The sequence below is a fragment of the Vidua macroura genome, chromosome 9, assembly GCF_024509145.1.
Source record: "Vidua macroura isolate BioBank_ID:100142 chromosome 9, ASM2450914v1, whole genome shotgun sequence".
Lineage (NCBI taxonomy): Eukaryota > Metazoa > Chordata > Aves > Passeriformes > Viduidae > Vidua > Vidua macroura.
This window is the reverse complement of record NC_071579.1, coordinates 17,121,366-17,145,999: the sequence shown is the minus strand read 5'-3', so window position 1 is coordinate 17,145,999 and position 24,634 is coordinate 17,121,366. Positions and strand designations below refer to the sequence as shown.

The 24,634-nt window shown below is 37.5% G+C and overlaps 1 protein-coding gene across 2 annotated transcripts; it reads left to right on the top strand.

Moving 5' to 3' along the window:
• The first annotated feature begins 567 nt into the window (after positions 1-567).
• Positions 568-24,093, top strand: ZNF326 (zinc finger protein 326). Of its 2 annotated transcripts, XM_053985084.1 has the most exons (13): positions 568-640; positions 1,144-1,218; positions 6,712-6,838; positions 8,893-9,298; positions 11,992-12,190; positions 13,938-13,972; positions 14,871-14,958; positions 17,256-17,370; positions 18,415-18,562; positions 18,886-18,985; positions 20,203-20,333; positions 21,223-21,318; positions 23,277-24,093. In XM_053985084.1, exons 1-13 carry the CDS (start codon positions 625-627, stop codon positions 23,436-23,438), a joined length of 1,698 nt encoding a protein of 565 aa, XP_053841059.1. In that variant the 5' UTR covers positions 568-624; the 3' UTR covers positions 23,439-24,093. The 2 variants fall into 2 exon arrangements, with proteins under 2 accessions (XP_053841059.1, XP_053841060.1); XM_053985085.1 differs by lacking the exon at positions 1,144-1,218 and having other exon boundaries at positions 573-640.
• Positions 24,094-24,634: the final 541 nt, after the last annotated feature.

Below are 24,634 nucleotides of genomic sequence, written 5' to 3'. Positions count from 1 at the left end.
AAGTGAACTAGTGGTGTTAGGTTCCTCAAAGGGAGGCATCACAGAGGGCATTTCTTAAACAAACAGGTTTATTTCGCAAAGCCGCTTGGTTTGCGTAACGCAGCAGCAGCCCTCAGTGGGAACTGGCAGGGTCCATGGACGGGGCACCTCATGCCCAGGGCTGTGCAGCTGCAGGGATGCCATTGAAGGCTCAGTCCCGCCAGGCACTGCCTGACTTCAGCGGAGCGTATTCTGAGCCGCTTCACCAGGGCCCGCTGGGCGTGTGTGGGAGGGCGATGGCGTGGATATCTCGCCACTCCTCGTCCTGCAGCGACTTCAAGCACGACAGGGCCCGACGCCAGGACAGAAAATGGCGGCTGCCAGGGCTCAAAATGGCCGCCGCGCAGCCTCCCTCGTGACCCAGCCGAGCCGGGCCCCGCGCGCGGCGCTGTGCGCGGCGGGCCCGGGCTCGCGCTCCCTGCAGGCCGGCCCGGCCACGTGACGCGGCGGCCGAGCCAATCGCCGCGCGCCGTGGCCGTGCGTGCAGCGCGCGGGTCCCGCCTCGCCTCGTTGTGGTGGAAGGCGCCATTGGGAGCCGCCGCCGCCTTCCCGCCAGCAGCGCCCGCCGCCGCCGCCGCCGCCGCCATGGACTACGGGGAAGGTGAGGGCGCTCCCCCCCCCCGCAAGGGCAGGGCCCGGCCGCCGCCACCGCTGCCGCCGTGGGGCCCGGCTGTGACTCAAAATGGCAGCGGCCGCTTTGTTACGCGCAGGACGGAGCCCCCCTCACCCACGTCCTCGTCCTCCAACCCTGCCGCCACTGCCGGGCTGGGGGAGCTGCGGCGGCGGCCGGCGGCGGGAGGGCTGAGCGGGAGGAGGGCCCTCCCCGGGGGTGGCGCGGGCGGGCGGGCGGGCAGCGCGGGCGGGGGCGGCGCTCCGCGGGGCGAGGCGCCCTGGGGGCGCGGGGCGAGCGGGGGGCGAGGGGGCGGCGGCGGGTGGGGGGCGCGGGCAGAGCCGGGGGGAGCTCGGGGCGAGCTCTTTGAGGGGGTCGTGTCAGGAGCCTGGAGATCCGACAGGAGAGAGAGCCGCCTCTTGTTGCGGCTCCCTGTCTCTCCCCTCCAGCTCTTGCTAAGCACTAAGTCATTCTCACTGACCCATCCTCTCCAGCTGAAGACAGAGATTGGAGATTCCCAGATACCCCCATGCATTGTGGTGTGAACATGCCCAGTGGGTCAGTCTCAGGTATGAGCTATAAATACGTCTAACCTGTAAAAAGAGTTGGGGCTGAACGATCAGTGTTAACAAAAACGAAAAAGGAAACGGGTTTTTAAAAGTGCGTAACATGGTTTGAGTGCTCATGTTGTTTTCTGGAGGAGTTGTAACTGTCTGGGAGTGAGACTTGATTTTCATCTTGGGCATGTCAACATGAACTGCACGTTCCAAATGAAAAATTGTGAGAAAAGGAGTGGGGATGGGGGGGTGGGGTAGAAAGACTTTTCTTAAGATGATGCTTTTTCTTACATAAACCAGTATATTCTTACAGAGTACTATTTCTGTTGAAAAGAAAGGATATTTTCCTTTTTTATAAAAACCAGAACCTGTAATTGCTTGGGGTTTATGTACTTTCCCCCCCCCTGTAGTTTACTTTAACTAACAGTTTGGAAAGGAATATAGAAAAAAATATAAAGCCAAGACCAAAAGCTACCTCTTTTTTTTGCACTGTCAAAAATACTATGTAGATAAAAAAAAAAAAAGGAATGCACATGCTTTGGTAAGATGATTAAGGTTATGAGTTTAGAAAAGACTCAAGAAATGTTTTGACATCCTTTGCCAGCATGCGAGCAAGTGTTAAAAGGATCTTAATATAAAAGCTTTACTGATACTGTATCCAAGCTGCGTTTACAGATCTTGTCAAATAAGTGCTTGCTGTTGGATCTCTTGGCACTCTTGCTGGCTGTTATATGGAAATAACATGTTATATTACAGATGCATTTTTGATTGCAATATATTAATTTTTGTGACACGTTTCTCGAGTCTTAGCTTTTTTTTCCCCAACTATATTATGTTGCATTTGTCTTTCTGCATAGTAAAATTAATGAATAGTAAATAAATAAATAAAAATATTGCCCCATGTTTTCATCTTCTATATTGAGTCCTAATTAAATGTCCACTTGATTTTTAGAATGAAAGGTTGTTTTTAAGTGCCAGTTTAAGTATCTTATTGGAATATTCACTTTAACTGTTAACCAGAACTTGCTTTTCTGAGGTGTGATGACACAAATATTAAAGTGAATCCAGGCTCATTGTAGGGGAAGTAACTAATCAAATGTGTATTGTACAATTAGTGTTCCTTTCATGTACCTCTGTAATAATAGTTTTCATTGTGTTAATTAAACTTTCTGTTATTTGTAGTTATTACAAAAGCTTAATTATGATGTATGCAGCTTGAAACTTTTACCATGACTGTTTATACATTGTATGTACATGAGCAAGGCATGCATAAAAATTGTTTTACCCAGATTCTGTACAGAACATGGCTGTTTTGTGAGGTTCAGAAGACGGGCAACAGAGAGGAATTCTCATCTTTGCCTAATTTTCATTTGAGCTCTTGGCAAAGTTCTTCCTATTGGAAACTTTCAGCCGGTGGGAAGCACTTTGGGTTGTATGTCTGACTCCTGTAATTGCAGCATTGTCCCTTCCTGATGGCTCAGTTTGAGCCCAGAGTTGATATGCTCTTCAGAATAAATGGTTAGCATGGTTAGCAGAAATGTTAATGTTAATATTTTAGTTACTGCAGCTATTGTCCTTTTAATCTAGAAGGGGCCTAATGACAAGGTTGTGATCCGAACAACCTAGGCATGGTTTTATGAAAATGTAATGTGGAAAAAATACTGCTTCCTATTGCACAACGGACCCTTAAGTTCTGGTAATCAAAATTTAGCTTTTTTAATTTATAATTTATTTTGCAAGATCTTTCTCATTTCCCATTTTCTTAGCCTTTTCATCTGCTTCACATGGAGCACACTGTTTAAAATGATTTCTCGTCTTTATGCTGTGACTATGATTTCAATGTTCTCTGCTCTAAAGCTTTTTCTTTTAAATGGAGTTCTTTGTACCAAGAGATTCTGAGTCTTACCTACTGTTTGTTTACTTTGTAGTTCTTTTCCTTTGGAAAATTTGATTTTTCTTTACTGGCTATTAAGATTTATTTTGCAGCTATTTTAAATGATCTCTCCACCAAATATGACTTTTTTTTTTAATTTGAAGAAATACATATACATTAGCATTTTAATTTTTAAATTAAACTTACGTTTTAGTATCCCATTCTTTTTTATTTTAGAGGTAATATATTATTTTCACCTTTGACGTAGCTCTTCTCTCTTTTCAATACAAGTTCAATAGAATCTAGAAATTAAAAACCAGACAGTTCTTTGCAAGTTCTTGTATTTCCATACTTAAGTTCAATGGCTCATTCATCCACAGGGTATTTATGCAAGAAGCTGCAGATGCCAAAACCTGATTTATTCTGTTAATAAAATCTTTGTTTCAGATGCTTTGATAATGTCTTCATCTCAGAGGTTAACTCTCTTCATTTTTAAGCTTTAAGAGAAAATCTGGACCACTGTTTTTTAATTTCTTTTTTAGTTCTGTCGTTTTCATAGATACACAGATACAATATTTCTTCAAAGGTTTCTTTGATAAGCAGTTACTATTTAAACTTAAATGAACTACTTACTCTTTTGAATTTTCAGTTTGAGACACTGGGATACATCCCTGATGTTTTTTCTCTAGTGCTTAAATACATGTTCTCTCAGCATGTGAAACAATTTCACATTTAGTCTGCACAGACAGGGAACTTCTCTATATCTCTACTGGTGGTGACAATGATGATTAATCATTTACTACACTAAAGTCCTTTCTATTTTCATTTATCTAAATGGATATTTACTGTTGTCTTGTATGTTTCCCCCTTTTTAGGATAAAGCTTTTCTGAAGAACATACTTTCAGAGTAAAGTTTAATACCTGAAGAAATACTGTACTTGTTAAGTTGAATGCAGTTTTTTGGTCATGCTCTGGGCATGAAGTTTAAAATGTAGGAATCTTTGGTAAAGTTTGCAGCTGATGGTTGAACCAGGAGGGCAGTGGTTGGAATGATAGGTTAACTGATCAGCAGTGTGGAACAGTTAATGAAATAGTTGGAAGGAGATTATAAGGTCACCTTCAGCAGATCAGGTCACCTCACCAATATCCTGTATGTCACTCTCTTTGGAGGCATGGAACAAGTAGTACAAGTGCTCCTTTGGTGTATTTCTATGCCTTCACTGGTTTGCAGCTAGGACTTTCTCAGTCATAGTCTGTGTTTGACATGGTTTGAATTTCTTGTCAGTTAATTTATCCAGTTTCTGTCTTAAACCCCTATTAATCATTAATAACTTAGTACTTTTAACTCAGTTGTGGGACTTGTATGTCTGTTTTGTGAAAAGTGACTTGGATTCTTCTTTAGCTTGTTATTTGTAAATTTCATTTGCTCCCTCCAGTTTCTTGCAGTAAATCATTCAAGTCATCATCCCTCTTTGTCTTTGTACTTTCTGTATCCTGTGTTAGCCATTTTCAAATGTGAGTATATTATAATGTAGGTAAATGCAGGGCAGTGAGCCTGGAAAGGGATGAATAAATTGTTCAGTGTTAGGGAGGAGATGGTGGTGATGTCCTGAAAGCAGGGGTTTGAGGATTCAGGGACTGGCATAGCTCTATAGCAAGACTGCTGATGTTATGTAGGATGAACTAAGGAGTGTTAAGCAAGTGTGTTATCCTGTGATTGTAAATTGTATTTTAGTGTTTGCTTTCATGCTAAAAATTTTAGACTAAAAATATTTTTCAATATGTTGCTTTTTAAACCATTTTTTGGAAGAGTTCTTTGCACATGAATGTTTTTGTGTTTTTCCAATGCTGAACTGCTGGCATATGCATAACACTGGTCCTTACTTCATGTGCTGTAGTAGAATTGCATTGCAGTGGCAGGAATCTTGACAGTATGTTGTGTTGGATGGTTGATTCAGTTCTCAACTCTTAACCTCACTGATTTAGTGGCATCTTAGAGCCTGTAGAGAATAGGGAACAGGTGAAACTAAGGTAAATGATTAGGTGCTGTCAAGTACGACAGTTTTCAGAATGTCAGTATCTTTTGATTACTTGTCTTGTATTAAAAACCTAACAACCTGGCTCTGAGGTTAGATGATCCTGTGGTCAGTCTTAATTTCTGTGAAACTTGAGTTTCTTTTCTTGACTATCTTCTCTTTTTGCTGGTCTGAATCTTTATGTATACAGTCTTGAGGGTAATGTGCAAATCATTCAGAAACACCAGAGAGGAACATTAGATGTTTTTATTAGCCTCATCCATTTCTTTTTGCAGTAACTCTTTGCAATTTAAGTTGGTGATGGGTGGTGCTACATAATTAGTATTTTGAAAAGGTTTTTTTGTGCTTTGCTTTTTTGAATCTGTATTGTATGTTCAGAATATGAAAAGGTACAGTGTGACTTCTGTGTTAGAAGTTTTTTTCTTTTCCCAGAAGTATAATCTCTAATTTTTTGGAAAGTACCTATGATCATTAGAATAAAAATCAGCAGTAGGTCTTTATTTGTTGGAGTCTCTGTTCAGGCATGCTAGGAATATCTATGTGAAAGTGATACAGTCACATAATTAAATTAATATCATTTGCAGAATTCTCATTGTTGACAGATACAAAAAAGTAAATTAAAATTACTTGGTGCCGACAAGAACTAGGTACAAATGGGCTAGAATTTATATACGTATTTTCAGCACTACAGTTATTTTCGTTAAATGATATGCACAGAGAGTTACTGTATTTCTTTAAATAGGACAACTTGTTATGACTTCAAGAATTGTCCTGGAAAAGTCAGTGGTTTACATGTGGAGATACTGAAATACTCTCTTGTCAGAGTAAACAGCTACTTGGTTTTATTTTTATCCTTCCTGTGTTCATTGTGTATTCCTTCTCTGTGTTACTTTTTCTGTGAATCTTGACTTGCCAGGTTTTCTTGGTATTACCCAAACCTTGGTGTTGGTTGGTACTGGGAAGCAGTTTTGGTCTCCAGAATGCCAGTGAAATGCAGATTGTGTACATTACAGGAAAACAGTGGATCATACTCTTTATGCAGACCTGCAGCTTTGTTTTAGTGCTTTAAATTTGACTGATTATTTGCCCAGAATTTTTACATAGACCTTCCAGTGCTGAGGAGGAAGTTGGTTCTTTTGCCAGACTTCACTACAAGATGCTGAGATGTCATGAAGTGACATCAGTTCAACTGTGAAATACCAGCACCTTAGCACAGTTAGTGAGCTGCAGCTCAGTGCTGATTTGGGTGGATTTTTTTTTTGTGCTAGATGGCAGAAAATTCTTTTGTTTGACTGTAGCCTATATACAGAGCCTGCACTGCAGCATGACAGCTTGTAACCTTGAGCTAGGGTCTCTCAATGTGAGTGAAGGTTTCTTGGGGCATTGGATAGAGAGAGCTCTTTGTATTCTTAAAGTGTTGGAAGTGGTCTTAATTCTCTGCAACTTCAGACATATTCTACATCAGGTATCTCCATTTAATTCTCTTAATTTAATTTATGATGATTCCAGCTGATGGAAATTAAGAATTTAAACTAGATTACTTAATAAGAATTCTCACTTGCTTTCTTTATAAACATTTTTCTGCTCTTTTTTTAGACATGGACCGGGATTATGGGCATGGAGGCTATGGTGGCCCACGATCCATGGACTCTTACCTTAACCAATCCTATGGGATGGAGAGTCATGGAGGTGGAGGCGGAGGAGGTGGTGGTGGTGGTAACAGGTAAAATAATCCTTCAGTTGTCCCAAGAATCGATCAAATCCAATTTAAGTTTTTAAATCATTCTTCTAACTTAAGTGTTCCTGAGGCATGTTGTTATGATTTTGTATGAACGCTTTCATTCTGAGTCTTCATGTTTGATAAATACTGGCAAATACTAAACCGTAAGTGCTAGATTCTTGTAATAATCAGCATTTTTGTGGAAAAGTTTGACAGCGGAACAGTGCGTCTGAATGAAAATAGCAAAAGTTTTATTTTTTCAGTATTGTCTAGCAATTTGTAGCTGATTGGCCTGACACACCATTTCTGACATAGCAGACTAGACCTAATTGGTTTAGTGTCTTAGACTGAATCTATCAACATTCCGTTTTCAAGGAACATTTAGGGTATGTGTTCTTTGGTTTAAATGTGTAGTGGTCGAGTGATCTTGGTATTGAATCTGAAAGTCATGTCCAGATTATTTCATTGGAAGGTACTGAATACACTTGAAACTGTGTGCATGTTCTAGGCTGCTTTGTAAGATGGAATAGTCTAAAACTAAAAATTCTGATGCAGTGGTCTGAAAATTGTGTATTTAATGCTAGGGTACTATGCTCTTTCAGATGAAAACAATAGGGAGCAGCTGATTTGATTTAGGTCTTAAAATTGCATTCAAAGAAGCATGCTTTTCAAAGTAGTGATTCTATCTTGGAGGACATAAAATGTGAAGAAAACTTAGATAATCTGATGGTTTTCTTGTGTGCATCCTTGAAGTTTTGTCTGGCTGTTGCCAGATTACTGTGTGGTTCCTGTCTGTAGTTACTGTGGTGCCACTGGGGAAGGACAATACTAAAGAGGGAGGCTGGAGAAGTGTTGTGTCTTGCTGCTCGGTTCTATTAAGCATTTTAGTTAAGTATAACTTGTTTAATAATGAACATTAATATTGATTTACAAGTCTGAACAGAGATTCAGGAATGAGCTGTACCTACCATATAGTAATCTGCATATGATGGAGGTTGAATGACTATTTGAACACCAAAATGTCACTTGCTATGTAACCTAATGTTATGCATGGACCTTTTCTAGTGTCATTTTCTGTGTATCTTTGAGTCTTCTGAGATGAGCAGATTTTAAAATGAAGGCATTCAGTTTACTGTAGTGCAGTTAGTAAGTTGAGTCTCTTGTAGGTTGTATTGTATCAGTTAAAGGATTGTCTTTCCCAGCTGCTTAATCACCCTGTTATAACCCTGCAGGGACACTAATGTGTTTCCCTTCCAAGCAGATACAGATATTGATTTCTAGCCTGACACTGCCCATGTCCCAGGCAAAGCAAAGTCTTGATAAATAGCTGAAGATTGTAGCTCCTTGTTGCTTTACTCTGAAATTCCAAGGACTCTTTTTGTGTCCACTGTGCATGTGTTGGGGAGACTTTCAAAATCTTGAGTTGCTAGACCTAATGGTCTGCAAGTGAAAGCTGGATACACTGAAGACCGTGAACTTTTTTGATTGTGAGACTGAATTTTACAGGGAAAAAAATTCCAGAAAGAACAAATGTGAACAGAAGAGCATATGTATTTTTCCTTTAAAATGAGAACTGTGGGGTACTTGAACTCACAACTGTACCACTAAAAAAGCCAAATTTTTTTTTTTTTTTTTTGCTCAGTTCAGAACTAAGCTGCCTCTTAACTGCTGTTTAACTGTTAGACTGTGAGGGTATGATTTTGAAGAAAGGGGAGTTTGACTAGGCTTTGAATGTCTGCAGGTCATTATTTTTGTGAGACTAGGGCTGGGCTCCAATAATGTTTTAGTAAATAAATATTGCTGAAAATTTAAGTAAACAAAGTTCAGGTATACTGAACTTTAGAATTGTTTGTAGCAAAAATGGCTCAGATAGCTTTCTGTCTGGTCATAGTGTGAATTGCCCAGCCCTAATCAAGATTAAACAATAACACAACTGTACAGATCAGTATAGTAATACATTTATTTTAGTTGATAAATGTCAACTGATAACTTGTCTTTTGAAATGTATAACATTAGTAAGCTTACTTTTTTTTCTCCTCACTGTGCAACTTTTCCAGGTTTGGACCTTATGAGTCTTACGACTCCGGGTCTTCTCTGGGTGGGCGAGATCTGTACAGATCTGGCTATGGTTATAATGAACCCGAACAAAGCCGCTTCGGAGGTAGTTATGGTGGTCGATTTGACAACTCCTACCGGAATAGCCTTGACTCTTTCGGAGGTAGAAACCAGGGCGGGTCTAGCTGGGAAGCACCTTACTCCCGTTCAAAATTGAGGCCTGGGTTTATGGAGGACAGAGGAAGAGAGAGTTACTCTTCCTACAGCAGTTTTTCTTCACCCCATATGAAGCCTGCACCTGTAGGCTCTCGGGGGAGAGGAACGCCTGCTTATCCTGAAAGTGGATTTGGAAGCAGAAACTATGATGCTTTTGGAGGACCATCAACAGGCAGAGGCCGAGGCCGAGGAGTAAGTACAGAATCTTTTCAGATTCTTTTCACTAGACACTCTTTTAAACCCTTTCAAGACCACTGCTTTAAAATGAATGCACTGTTCAGTACAGTGTGGGGGTTTTGTCCAAGCAAACGATCATGGTTGGCAATATTGTTTATCCCTTTGAAGCTGTCTTCAAGTAGAACCCAGTCCCTCTTTCTGCTGAAAGTAATGAGTAATAGACTAGTTGATAAGGTTTGTTAACAATCTCTCCTTTTGTTTGAAAGGTGAAGATAAAAGTATTAGGTTTGGTCTAAAAGGGATTAAAAGGACTTTCATTTTTCCTTGTAAACACTAGCATCTCTGCTGCTGGTGGGAAAATTTTTGAATATTGTGAAAGTTGAATTCAAAGTCTTCTGAAGTTTTGAGTAGGTTAAAGGTGCAATGTATAAGCAAAAAATAAAACCTAGGTTGTGAACGCTAGAGCAGTTTTTGGTTCATGTAAAGGGAAAGGTTGAGCTAATTCTTCACTATGTTGAGTACATGTTTTATCAAACATCAAGTCGTCTTTTAAACTTAATTCTTACTCTGACTTGTTTACTGGAAGGGTGATGGGGAGGAAATGGCAAAGGTGAGTGGTTAGCAGTTACAGTGATTCTTTCTCAGAATTAAAGGATGGTTAAAGGGGCATCATCAACTTGAAATCAGGTCCTTTCACAGAACTGAAATTAATTTCCACACAGTGTGCCTAGTCCTCTTACTTGTATTCGTTTTGAAGACTGAAGTTCTAAGTGCTTCTCAGTGGATTCCTTTCCAGTATGGGATGTAAAAAGTACATGTCCTAGAAACAGCATTATTAACTGTATGCAAAATAGTGGATCAGTTTGATGAAGTTAATGCTTGAGGTTAAATGAGCTAGGGGAAAAAAATACAACAGAAGAGAATAAAAAACCCCAAACCTGACAGAAATACTAACTTTAGGTTGATGGTGTCCCTTTGTCTTGGTTTTATAATCCCAATTTTGATTATTTTTTTTTTAAGCACGAAGAATTCAGTGAACACCTTTCTGCCCGTGCCTCTAGGTGTAACTTACCTTTTAAAATTCCTGAGCGTGCTGTATTTCATTGGGAAATGATTCTTTTAAGTTTAAACTATACAGCTTGAAGTGTAGAGGCAAATTATTTTTTAATGAATCTTTTATATGCTTTAACATGTGTGGTGGTTTTGTTCCAGAAAGTCTACTTTGCAGCATTCTTGAGTATTGTAGTTGCCATATTCAGCTTTTAGCTCAGATTTGCAGAAGGCTGTTAGCTAGCATGTAGCATGGTATGAGAAAAAGATTCTAATCTTCATTTCTCTGCTTGTGAAGCTGAAAATGTTACATTCTTAAGCCTTTATGCTGTTCTTTCAGAACTCATTTAGATCTGAAAGCTTTGTGCAGAGTTACAATTGAGTTTTTTTAATTTGCTTCTGAAATTTATCCTTTTAGTCTTTTATGTAATGAAGGAGAATGTAAAGGCTAGACTACTTACCATATGTAAAATGCATTGCACCTTTAATAGGTAGATTGTCTCTTTAAAAAAACCCGAATTTGAAATTATCAAGTGCGTACTTCATGTCAAATTTGTCTGATGTAAATGTACGTGCTAGGCAGTCTGTAGCTATCTCAGCTAAATAAATTAACATGGAGATCTTGTGCATGGACTTCTGATTATGGAAAGTGCCTGTTTCGGTACATTTTGTCTATCATTTAAAATCTGCTTTTAAAAAGTCATACTTTTCTTAAGGGTTTTGAAGTTATTTTTATGTTCTTTTAAGAGTGTAATATTAATTCTCTTCTCATGGAAAGAGATATATTTCTGCTTATCCAAGTCACTCATCCAGTCTGTGGGCTCTCTTCTGCTCCTTATTAATCAACTAATTGAGTTAATATTAAGATGTTAACACTTCTGAAAATATTCCAGCTACCTAAATTCCCCTCTTCAGATTACTCGTTTATTCCATGTCTTCAGAGAGGTAACTTTCATACACACGTATCCCCAAATGACTTACATTTTGATTTACATGACTTACATAATTTTAGAAATAGTGTAAAGGTTTAGTCTTTCAATGGAATTTTCATTCCTGTTGCTGAACTGTTTTTATAACATTCTCTCCAGGCCCAACTTAAAAATTCTGATTTTATTGAATTGAGTGGAAAGATAGATAAAAGAAAGAATGGGCCTCCTTCAATTAATCAGTATTCCACACTGGGCAACCTTCTTTACTCAGTTCTCAGATCACTACTATATAATTTTGCATAAGATGCAAAGCAAGGAAGCTTTTTTTAAAGCTTCATTTTTTCCTTAGTGTTGAAAACTGAGTTGTTAGGCTCTTTTTTTTTTTTTTTTTTTTTTTTTTTTTTTTCCCCAGAGGCAGATGGAATTCATTATCTAGAGAATCTGAAGAGAGGAGCCAAGATGTTAGGCTGAGATATGACAGATATGTTCATTGCCTGGACAATGGTTCTGAATAAGCAGAAACACAGTTTATGCATAAGTATTAGTTCTACTGGACAAGCACCCACAAAGCCATTGCACAAATGAACATCAGACCAGGAGCTTAAGTTTCGTCCTGGATTTTGCTCTAGCACACAGATTTTAGGTCACAGTCATATTGGACCAAGTAGTTGTTTTATTGACATTGCTTTCATATACTAATGCCTTCCTCTTGATTTCACAAATTTTCAGCATATGGGAGACTTTGGCGGAATGCACAGACCTGGAATTGTCGTTGACTATCATAACAAACCCAGTCCTGCAGCAGTTGCTGCAAGAGGAATAAAAAGAAAAATGATACCACAGCCATATAACAAACCTGGTGGGACATTTATCAAGAAACCCAAAATGACAAAGCCTATTTTGAAGCTGAGCCAGAAAAAATCACCTAGTAAGTAGCAAGTGTCAAAGTTTCTAAGTTAAAATTACAGATTTTTTTTTTCATTAGTAGTTACTTAGTTTTAATATTCAGAAAGAAGGCTGCATGTGCTGTTTTGTAATTCTTCATTTTCTACCTTTCAAATAGCCCACAGTGAATTTTAGGAATTTACATGTCTAACTTTTCTACTGCAAAGATAATTTGCGAAATGATGCTGAATATTTTGATGTGTTCAGATATGTACCATTGAAGACTATCTCCTTGAGACTTCATGATGATACTTCCTGGAGGCAAATTTTCACCACTAAAAATAATGTCAGAGCTCAGGTTGTCTGAAGAGACAATGCCTGACAAATACTAAAATATGCTCTTGCATGAGCCTGGGCCCTGCTGTCCAAATTCTTTGGATATAAAAAGTAGTGCATCAGCTGCGATGCAGTTAAAATAAAGATATAAGGCGTGGGTGAAGAGGAGAGGGAAAAGAAAGGAAACTGCAAAAATGGCAAAAACTGTTACATAATAATTTATGAGAGGCAGAAAGAAATTGCTCCCACTTGTAAATTAAATGCTCTAAGGACAAGAAGAACTGTAAATGAGATAGATTAAACTAAATACAAACTACAAATTGTATTAGTGATGCTTGGTTTCTTTAACTTCCGTAAACATATTCTACAACTCTAATATTAAATTTCTGTATTGCAGTCAAAGTTGGAGAAAAAAGTCACTAGTGAGGTTTGAATAAAGTACTTGCTTTGAGGGAATGTAAACTCAAGTATTACTTATTGCAAACAGTGTGTACAGCAATCAGATTTTAGTTTTTATGCTTATGATTTCCTAGTAATTTTGATCTGCAGTGTTTTATATAGTTTGGTTTTAAATCACCCGTGAAAGTAGTTTAACGTTGCTGTAGTTCATAGCTTGCAAGGCAAATGCACAGACTTGGCAGAGACTTTGAGGCATAAATTCTGGTTTTGATTTTGTTATTCTGTATTTTACATTATTATGTATTACATAACTGTTTCCTTAACTGTAATGTCAAGAGTACTGTACAGATTCCAGGAACTGGCTATATAAAACATGCTCCTGTGTCTTTTGTATAGGGAACTTTAATGGTGGTCTTGTCAGCTTTGTTCTTATGAAAGGGGTCTCTAAAATGCACATCCAAGTTCTTTCAGTACTCTTGCACATTCTCCTTTCTAAGCTACATTCAGGCAGAACGCTTCTAATTTATTATTACAGCCCCTTCACTGATTTCCACAGTCCAAAGACCAATATATAATATTGGTGTTACTTTAGGAAGTGGAATAGATAGTGCCTGCAAGAATGCAGCCTGTCCTGTGGCTCTGAGATTAGTGGGAAGAAAATGTTGAGTAGTTTAACACAGTTTCTGAAACTTGAACTAAAATACCTAAGCGGTATCATGTAGTTGAAAACTAAGAAGTGGGTTACAACTAAGAGAAACTTCAATGCATTTGGTATCTATTGTATGAATGAAAATATATCTGAAAATTGTATTGTCCTTTCAACCATTAAATTCTTGTTTTGGATTTAGATACAGGTGATTGCTTCTAAAAGTGTTTCGTTTGTATTTCTAAGGGTAACTGATTTTACATTTAACAGTATTACTAAACTATGATAAATTGTAAATGTAGACAATTTTCCCTGTATAACAAGCTGATTTTTTCCTAAATATCTTATTGTCTTAAAATTAATTGTTGGTGACAGCATTTTTGCATTGTTTCTCATTTTATGTTAATAGACATGAAGACATCTTACCAGGATTCTACTATAGAGGTAAAGATTCCCAGAACTGGAAAATGTATTGATTCTTGAGAAGTTCACATAGTATACCTGAAGACACATAATTCTTAAGCTAGAGTTACCAAATTGAACACTAAAGTAGATAAGTTTTTCTGAACATGATTTTGGTTTTATTTTCACTTTATCTAAAACAATCTTATTTTGGTGGCAGTTGATTTTGACTGAAAGATGTAGCTTGTGCAGATAGCCTGGAAAGTGAATTTTAAGATGTATTTTATAGACCCTACCTGTTCATGTAATGCACAAGAGAGCTCTCATATGAACACTTCTCCTGTTGCCACAGGTAGACAGCTTGAGCTCATGCAGCTATGACCTGCTTGGGTGGGTACAAAGGAGATCACTAAACAGAAGTGAGGAGGAATGGCTAAGACATAAGACACATCAAGGAGAGAGGGTAAATAAAAAAGGGTCAGTGCTAAAAGGTGTTGTCTGATAGGCTAGGAAGATTAGCCCCTTCCTTCAGACAGATCAGTTGCAACACTGTGAGAATGTTACTAGTAAGCAAAGCATGTGTGTATATATGTGTGTATATATATATATATATATCCTGATTTAATGTTACAATACTGGAATGGCATTTCCCTTCTTTTTGAGGGAGGGTATTAACACCTTCTCAGCTAAGGAAGAGTCTGGATTGGAAGTCAAAATGTTTATATAGAAAACAATTTTGATTGTGAAAATAATTTAGTAAGGCATTACAGAGAAATGCAGAGCTAGAAGTGTTTGTACATGGAGTTCCACAAGATAATTCACTTTCTTTCACTGTCATATTTAAAAAACAGCAAGTAGCAGATCATTGGAAGTAATGTAAATTATGCTGCCTTTCTGGATGTAGAATGGCTTTTTTAATTTATGGATTTGACTTTATTAGGAAATTGAAGTCGATACAAGTGGTGCAGTTGTTATATATGAAGACTTTACAAGAGATGCTTATGATCTTGGATATCAGACTTTTGGAGGTAAGTCAGTTTGCTTTGTCAGGTAAAGTATTGTAGGTATTCTGTTTGTGAGACTTTGAGAGAATACATTTTGTAAGCCTGTATTTATGACCTCTAGTAGTTATTTGGTAGCATGGCTGCCTGTTTTTTGTTTAAAGAGGTAAAAAATTTAGGCTGTGGAAATATGGTTGTTTGTAACAACCATCCATTACTTGGTTGGTTTTTTCATGCTTACTGTGTCTCTGCTCATTCCAATATGTTGTTGTTGTTGTTTGTTTCTTTTTTTTTTTTCTTTCTCTTTGTTTTTTGGTGTTTTTTTTTTTTTTTTTTTTTTTTTTTGTAAAAAAAATTTGTGGTCTTCTATACCTGCTACCATTCCATTGTTTTGGATGTTGTTCATCCCACTATGGTTCCTCACCCATATGCTGCTATTTATCCCACTAGCTGATCAACCTCACCCTTAAACCCTAGGTGAGTCACTTTTAATGAAGTGGATTCAGTTACCTTGGAGAACTGCTGTCAGGAATGCGGGGTCTGTTTCATGTACAGTCTTAATGAAACAGGTTTATTTTTAGTTTTCATAAAATCAGTTCAAGTGTGTATTAACTGTAGTGATTCCAGACACATAGAAATCCAGTGATAAGGCTGAAATTACTTTTAGTTCCCCCTTTCCTTGTATGCTGCCCTGTTTGCATATGGCATAGTCTCATTTGATGGCAAGGTGGGCTGGAAATTTGCAGCCAAATGAGTATTTCTTTTCTTGAAGTAATAGTAAATATTTTGAGTTTATTTTTAAATTGCATGAGTTTCTTTTTGTTTTAAAAGTTTGCATAAGTGCACTGAAGGAAAGAGGGAATTTTTAGTTTATATATAGATTCAGGTCTCCATTCCTCAGCTTCTCACAGGACAGGCACTTCAATTTATGAGCTTGAGGGTCAAAATAGAGGCCATTTCATGCCACAGAATATCATACCAGATAGTTTTTATAGCAGTAAAACAAGTGATCCTTTGAATATTTCCAGGGTTAGTGGTAATGCACTAAATGAAATTTAAATCCTGAGATCAGTATGGGAATTGCCTCTGTGGGTAGGTAGGTGGTATTTTGCTTTCAATTTGATTTTTTTTAAAAAAATAGTCTCATGGACAGGAGTTTTTCTCTTCTCTGGATCACAGTAAATTTTGAAACTCTTTGCTACAAAATGATAAACCTTGTGATAATCAGGAGCTGTTAGTCACAAAGATGTTTTCAGTATTCAGTGACACTTCTCGATCCACAGGGTGCTTCGCAGTCTTGGTCTTTGTGCTTGATGCTGTTTTCTATTCCATTCTGTTGCTGTTTGGATGAAGGTAGATTTCCTGGAGGATGACTTCTCTTCTAAGGTTGAACTGTAAAAGAAAACGAAGTGATCCTCTTTTTCTCTGGTCTAAAACTACCCACTGAATAATATTCTAATGGCTTCCCTTTGTCCATAGACTACTAAAGCAGACATAGGAAAGACAAACATAAGTGCACTTGTGCAAAAAGTTAGTGTCCTTGGAAGTCTTAAATGTTGTAGAACTAAATTATATTCATTTACTCATTGACACTTTTACTTGTATGCCAGGTGGTAATTTAATCAAGATCTTCACGGAAGGTCTGCTTGGGTACTTTGTTGTGTGGTGAATCTGTCCATCCTTGTCTCTCCCTCCCCTGCCCCCATTAACTGGTTTATTTCTTTGGCTGAAAATCTTTGGAATATTTTTCTGTGAAACCAAGTGAAATCTAGTGGGTAAAAATAATAAAGTTGTTGAATTTCAATTTGGGTACCATACCTTGCAGCAACACTGTCTTATCTCATTTATGAGAACCTTTGCTTTCACTTCTGGGACCTGCCTTCTCAGTAGAAGAGACAGCCTTTAGATGGTTTCCTTTTTTGTAAGGGGACTGTAGCAGTAGTGTTCTAAAAACATGGGAGAATTTTAAACAATGTGTTTTTCTCTATGCATTTCCAGTTACTGTTTTCTGGTCACTTAACTTGAAGAAGCCTTTAATAGCTAAGCACAACAGGGAAGGAATTGCTTTAACTCAGAATTTTTTTTATGACTGTAAACTAGAGTGTAAAACCTTAGCTGCAAAGTTGAAAGCAAGTGTTTAAATTGGTTGTCTCTAGAGGGGGAAAACAAAGCAGAACTTTCAGAACATTTAAGAAAGCCATAACCATGTTGTTACAGGAACTTTCTCTGCATTTTGAAGTGTTTTTGGAGGAGACAGGGAAGACAGGTATTTCTGCTGCTGTTTGTTTTGAATTTGCTTTTTAATCCTTCAATTGTATGTTAAGATGGCAAAGGAGAAGCTAAAAGTGAGGAAGAAGAAAAGCGGCGGATTGAGGCCAGAAGAGAGAAGCAAAGGCGTAGAAGAGAAAAAAACAGTGAAAAATATGGTGATGGATACAGGTTTGTACTGCAACTTCTGTGTTACGTACAGTGTTTTTCTTGTCCTTAATGCCTCTCTAAGAACACATGGGGTTTTTTTGGACTGATTTTTAGGAAAATAAAATGCAAGAAAGAAATTATGGAAAAAAACCACCTCCTTCCACACCCCTCAAATTCCCCTGCTCCCTAGCAAAAGCAAAAAGCTAACCCAAATAAAGAAAAAAAACCTCAAGCCAAATCCTGGCACCCAAATTCAGTGGCTTAGAAGACTGGGTGTTTCATTGGACCACTGTTGTATCAGAAAATACACAATTTACTAACCCCTTTTCCCCCACAAGCGCATCAGTGCACACTGGAGAAGCAGATTATAATTGTACTGCTTTTGAAGTATATGTTGACTTAAAAAGCTCTTAGAAATTGGTGTTATTCCGGTTTTATATGTGTGTGTGTATATACATACATATCTGTGGTAAACTGTTTCATAGTAAAAATAGGTACAAAAATAGGTTTGTAACTTTGTTAGTCTTGCCCAGTTGCTGCACTGTAGAAAACTTTTCAATGTCAGTGCAGTATATGATCCTAGCTAATGATTAGTGACTTTTCCTCATTGTACTGAGGAGTTTACATTTACTTATAAAGATTATGTAGCTTTTGTATGGAAAATGAGCTTTAAATGATTTCTTCTAATTACTTGTAATTAGGAATTCATGGCCTGGCTGGACTATGATTCTGTGCCTACGAGACGTACTACAAAATGTGACAGGAAGTAGAGAGCTGCAATAGATGAAGTCACACAATAATGTGGCTTTTAAATGCCTGGCTTCTGATTTCAGCAGTTTTTGTCTCCTGAATAGATAATTTGTTACTCTGACACTGGCCTGATTTATATTTGATTCATGTAGCACTTGCCCTTTGTAATGGAAAAACTCTAGGGTTTTTTTTCAGTTCTTTTTCACTTAGGATTCTTCAAAGAATGCTTTTCCTGTTCCCTTTCTGATTGGGTTTGTCTAGTGCCATCATTTTGAGGAGTTATAATAGCAATATTTAATGTATTTCTCTTGATAGAATGGCATTTACTTGCTCATTTTGCAAGTTTCGAACGTTTGAAGAAAAAGAAATTGAGTCACATCTGGAGAGTGCAGCTCACCAGGAGACATTGGATCATATCCAGAAGCAAACAAAATTTGACAAAGTAGTGATGGAATTTCTTCATGTAAGACAGCTGTTTTTGATCTGTATAATGCTTTTACATGAGAATATAGATACAATTTACCATTTATTTCCAAAATATGCTTTATTTACCGTTAATAATTTTGTAGATGACTTTTGGTGAAGCACATACTACTAAAAGTTCAAGCAAATGAAGCAAATTAAAAGTCTGTAGTGTTACTTTTACAGTTGAAAGTAGTGACTTAAGAAGTAATAGCAATTATTTACTGTTTATTATAAACTATATTGAATTTTAAAAATCTAGGATAATACTGGAATGTAAACAATTGTACATCATAGGTATTTACAATTTTTTCCCCTTTGTAGGAGTGTATGGTGAATAAATTCAAGAAGACAGCAATGCGTAAGCAGCAGACAAGTAACCAAACGGAGAATTCTCAAGCTGCTGAAAAAGATATCATGGAAGGTGAGTAATCTGGAGCTCTCCTGGTTGTCTTCTCCTTTCATTCTTCTTTGAATCTGATAAAATGCATAAAACCAGTTAGTTTTCACATCTTTTCTGGACCTGGTTGAGATTCCTTTCTTCAGTTCTGATACAATGTGGAATGGAAGCACAGCAGGAGATGGTAAACCTTGTTTGTTGGGTATCCAAGTAGCCTTGTCAGAAGGTGAGAACATCATGCTAGGGACCTGACAAACAATTCTGCGGGCTTTGCCACAGTCTCCTTCAGTACAAGGCATGAGGAGTGGTAACAGGTGGATGCAGTAGATTGAAAGAGAGTGTAATAAAGCAGTAAGGTGATAGTGGTCAAATACAATGGTGAGGATTTGGAAAAGTGTAAGTATGAGAGTTGCTGTGGTTTGGAGGGACAGTGTCAAAAGGAAGAGTTGGAGCATTTTTTGGTTACCCAAGATGCATCTTGGCCTGGAAATTTTTTCCCCTTGGCTGCCCTACAGGCAGTTTTCTGGAGCAATTCATGTGTCCCTGCCTTGCTGTGCCATATCCTCCCCTTCTTTGCTTGAGGGATTTCAGAATATGAGTTACAACCAGACGAGACATCTTTGACTATCTTTATTTTAGGCTATAACTCTATTTCAGTATTACCTAATTTGAACTTAAATACTAAAAGCTGCTTAAAAATGGATATAGGCAACATCTTAACAATCCCACAAATTCTTTTGTACTTTCCTTAAGTACTGGAGGGCCTGTTTTCCTTTGTGATAAGAATGTTCTGTTACCAAGCTAATACTTAAAATTGCAAGAGGAATTGGATTCATGTGCTTCTTCCTGACAGTGAGGGAGGGCAAGGAAGTAAATTAGTTTTTATAAGGGGTAAAGTAAGTGCAATTACTTCAGTCAAGCTTTGTTTGCTGTATCAAAATGTGTATTTTTAAGGATATTGGTTATTGTTGATTGAAAATAGATGCATTTTTCTACTTTGCCTGGGTCTTGTGTAGTCTGTGAAGAGGTGAAGTTGGAGTATTGAAGTGAAAAACTTCAATATTGCCCTCAGAGAGCCTAATTGTGATGCCTGAATTTAGGTGACTATTCCTCAGTGGTTCAGTTTGATGTGTTAACAAATGAGAGCTCTTAATTTTTGGGTAAGAAACAAACAAGCTGCTTTTCCAGTTGCCTCGAGTAACACATTTTGTGCTAATGATGTATTGCATCTTCTTTGGCAGGGGTTACGGCTGATGACCATATGATGAAAGTTGAGACTGTTCACTGCAGTGCTTGCAGTGTCTATGTTCCTGCATTGCACAGTTCTGTTCAGCAGCACTTAAAATCTCCTGATCACACAAAAGGAAAACAAGTAAGATATGACATATTATTTAAAAATAAGTAGATGAAAAGTGTTACAGTTCTTGGTGCAAGTAATTTCTAAGTTCTTGTTGATGTGGCTTGTTCTCTAGACTGCACTTTGTAAATTTAACACCTCAGGAAGTAGCCAGCACTTAAGCACCCCAGATAATGAAATATTGGTGTACTTAATAGCTGCCAGTAGAAAATCATGACAAGGTTACTAGAAATCGTTTCTTCATTTGATGAGGATTTGCTTTACAGAGTTCAAGTATTGGAAACATTTTGTTATTCAGATTGAAAAGCAAAACACATGTGTTTCTAGTAAGGTAAATGTACTGTCTCCTTTCTTGGTGATTATCTTTTTAATTTGAAGACAACTGAGAGTAGTTTAGAATTAGCAGTCATGTTGTATTTATCATTATAAATTGTAACAGGGACAAACTTTAGGGCTGGTAGAAGGGTTGAAAGAGTATCATGAGCATGATAGTAAGCAAGATTGCCAAAGTTACAGGTTTTTTTCATATGAGCTTCTGTGATTGTGGAATGTTGTAGAATGTTTTGAGTTGGAAGGGACCCTGAAAATGAGCAGGATCACCTTCAACAGTATGTTAGACTGTGATGGAGAAGCCTGGATGTTGTCTGTAGATGAGAACAGATAACTGGTTATAGTCCATTATATAAGCAAGACACATCTTTTGATCAAGCTAAAGCAATGAGCTATAAACACTCCTAAACCTAATTGGTTAGGTTTATGTGGTTTGGACTTAGGTGCTGAGAACAAGCAGTTCATGCTGTAGTATATTCATTAGTTTATTTACAGAAACTGACCTTGAATTCAAATTCATGTGACAGTTGTTATAGGAACGTGATAATTATTCACTGTCAAATTTGTTTCCTAGGCCTACAGAGAACAAATAAAAAGGGAGAGTGTGCTTACTGCCACCAGCATCTTGAATAATCCTATAGTCAAGGCACGATACGAGCTGTATGTGAAGGTAAGATGCAAATGGAAAGAAAATAATTGTTTGCCCTTTTCTCCATGTTGATAGAGTTTAACCTCAGTCCTCTCTTTTAGATAGCTCACAGATTGAATATACTTTTAATGTATTTTGCCATTCAAAAATCATTGTCTCAGATAAATTGTTTTGCAGCAAAAATTACCAGATTCAGATTCACCAGCTTTTGGTTATCATTTAAAACTTGTATTTAGGCAACTTTTAATTGGATTCTCTAATAAAAAAAACCCAAAACAAACTTCAGGCATACATCAGCAGTGTCTTTATATGTAATGTTAACTGCAGAGCACAAAACACAAATTACTCCCATCTTTACATTTAGAAGCAAAAGCTCCAGTGTGTGGGTTTGTACTGAAGTACAGTGTGCACACTAAGCTACTTTTTATTCTGTACAATTTTTAGGGTTCATGACAAATACAAAAGCTTACAACAGTAGTTGATGGGATCAGAGCATTTAAAAGGCATGGAAGCCTGTGTTGTAGATAATGTGGCCTGATAAACAGGTGAATTCATTTCAGCAGAGTGGAGATTTTTTTTCTGCTGGGCCGCTTACTTTGCTAAGTGACTCTGTAATACTGTTGTTAGCTATTTCTGGATTACCTTTAATTGATTTATGATTCTGCCTGTGCCATAAAAATAAGACTTTCAGACAAAACAATACTGTCTTTTGGAAATATGGCAAGGTATGAGCCAGTGGCCAAGTTAATTGTGATTTAAAATGTCAAATTAGTCTTGTCCTGAAAAATTATGTATGGATGGGTATGGGAATCAGTTTCAGACAACTGTTGTATATCTGTTAAGGAAAGGTTGCAGATGGCCAGGTAGCAGAGCCTGGAATATCTGCTGGTGTTTCCAGCCACCTCTTCCCAGCTCCTTACGCCTGGTATGTGTTGTCCAGTACAGCCCCCTAGCGGGAGACTGCCAAAAGCGAGAATGGAAATTTGCCATTCATCAGTTCAAAAACTGAGGAGAGAAGAACTTGCAAGATTGTCTTCACAAGGAGACCACTGACGTTTTTACAATGACTAGCACTGGTATTTTCTGTGGTGGACTGAACTTAATACACTTTCACCAGGACCTGCTCAGTAAGATGTATCTGGCTCCTGGTTATGCAAATCCCTTTCATCCTTATTCAAGTGTATAATTAACTGAGACTGAAGTAGTTCAGTTTTCTTATACAGCATGTGATGGAGCAGAGCACTCATGCATTCAGGACCTGCAGTCTTCCAGGAGAGTAGGAAATCTTTGTTATAACATGGTCTCAAGTCTACTTTCTTTGGGTGAAATCTAAAAAGTATATGAACAGGGGAAAGCTGAGGTATGTCATGCTAAACAATTGCATGAAATGGAGAAAATGTGAAACCAGAATGCCAGTGTGTTTAAAATACTGAGAAAACTGATAATTTTTCTAGGTTGACAATGGAATGAATTTCAGGCTAGTCAATGTAATAAATTCTAGATTTCTTTTTCATTTTTTGAGGAGTATGCCTTTTTTCATAGAAATATTCAGAGTGCGTGAAGACGGTAATAAGGAAAAGCAGAATAAAACTCTTCTGTTCCAATTTGGTTTTAATTGAGGAGAAAAAGGAAGCAGCTGTAGGTCTTAATTAAAACATGTTGAAACTTAAGCATGTAATTTTGATTTCTGAATGTTGAGATGAAATCTGTGTTTGGCATACTTGGCTTTTTCTCAGTGCCATTTCTACTTTCATTGAACAAGTTTATTGGGATTTCAGTTTCCCATGTGCATAAAGATGTGCTGTTGCTAGATTTAAATCCAATGTGTTTTGATTTTCTGGCAAAACAAACACAACTAAAAAGCTGTATAAAATAATGTAGCATTTCTTAGTGGCTGCCCCTTTCATCACTGAAATGAGGAGTATGATTTGATATTTTAAATAAATATCAAGGTGTTTGTTTTCAATCTTCTCATTCAGGGTGAAAATCCTTTTGAAATTAATGATCAGGCTCAGGAGCAGCAAACGGAGGAAGAAGACAAAGCTGATGAGCCAGCTGAAGGTGAGGAAGAGGAGGAAGAAGAGGAGGAAGAAACTGAAGAACAAACTGACTTCACTTTAGACCACACTGAAGATAACTAAGTGCAAGAAAATGAAAATAAATTAGTGGGGACAAACCAGCTTTTTATTTCTGCTCTCAAGTGGTTCAGACTTTTTAATAGTCTCAAATGGATCTGAAGGTTCCCCACCATATGCATGCATTCCATTCCATGGAGAACTTGTTTATATAATTCCTCTGTGTTTCTGATTTTGTTTAAAATGAAATTAAGACTATTTTAGTTGAGCTTTTTATAGAAAACTGACTGTTAAAGCTGATCAAAACATTGTGTTGTATATTTTTTTAAGCATCCTATTTTTTTGGTGTGTGTACTGAAAGTTGGACATAATAACTTCTGGTCTAATCAGTTGAAAAGGAAGGTGTGTCTGTGGGGTAAATATTTTAAAAGCTTTATAGTGTAAGCTTAGAAATATTTACCTCATGGTACAGGATGAGTAACTTCAAAAATTGTGCTGTTGAGTGTGGCTGTTTGGGGGACTGCATTGCACTCTGTATAATAGAGTATGTGTTTATAATATGCCTTGTAGCTTTTTGTGATAAGATGTACCAGTTTGTAGCAATAAAATACGTAAGAAATATTACTGTTTTAAATGTCTGTAGTTTAAGTATTTCAAAAATTTCCCCATGCTGACTACTAAACTGGTTTCAAATTAAATCTTGATTGATACTATCATTGAAGTTTGTAGTTGCATCTTAAGTGACTCATTTATTGCTGAGTTTTTATGTATTCAGACTCCACCTGCCAGGATAGGTAAGTACTTGGGCCCTCATGGTGTGCCTGGGGGAAGTGTGCTTTGTATGTGTTTACATGTGGTGTACTCTTGTCTGTCTTAGGAATTACAAGTACACCTCTGTTTTTTCTATGGTTCCTGCTGATGTAGCTTTTGACTAGTAAGAACTGAAAATGTCTGATTTGACTGTTTCTAAGTGCAGTGAAGTAACTTACACCTTTTTTCCCTAAATAAGGTAACTTGACACAAATAAGTACAATCTGCGGTGGTTACAGGGATTTTTTTTTTTTTCCAAAATCTCGTAATGTGATGATGTACATTTCTTTTGGAGAGCCATTGTGATAACAAGTAGTCATTGCTGTGTAGAGGTGGTAAATATTTATAATACTTATATATATAAATACTTAAAACCTTACCTGCAAACCAATTTGCTTTTTCACTGATACATTTTTGAACTGGGAAAGGTGTGCAAGTGTTATGGAGGAATA

Coding starts and splice junctions, on each gene's coding strand:
- ZNF326 (XM_053985084.1), top strand. Junction 9,299..11,991: donor GCAGAGGCCGAGGCCGAGGA/GTAAGTACAGAA, acceptor ACAAATTTTCAG/CATATGGGAGACTTTGGCGG. Junction 13,973..14,870: donor ACCAGGATTCTACTATAGAG/GTAAAGATTCCC, acceptor TGACTTTATTAG/GAAATTGAAGTCGATACAAG.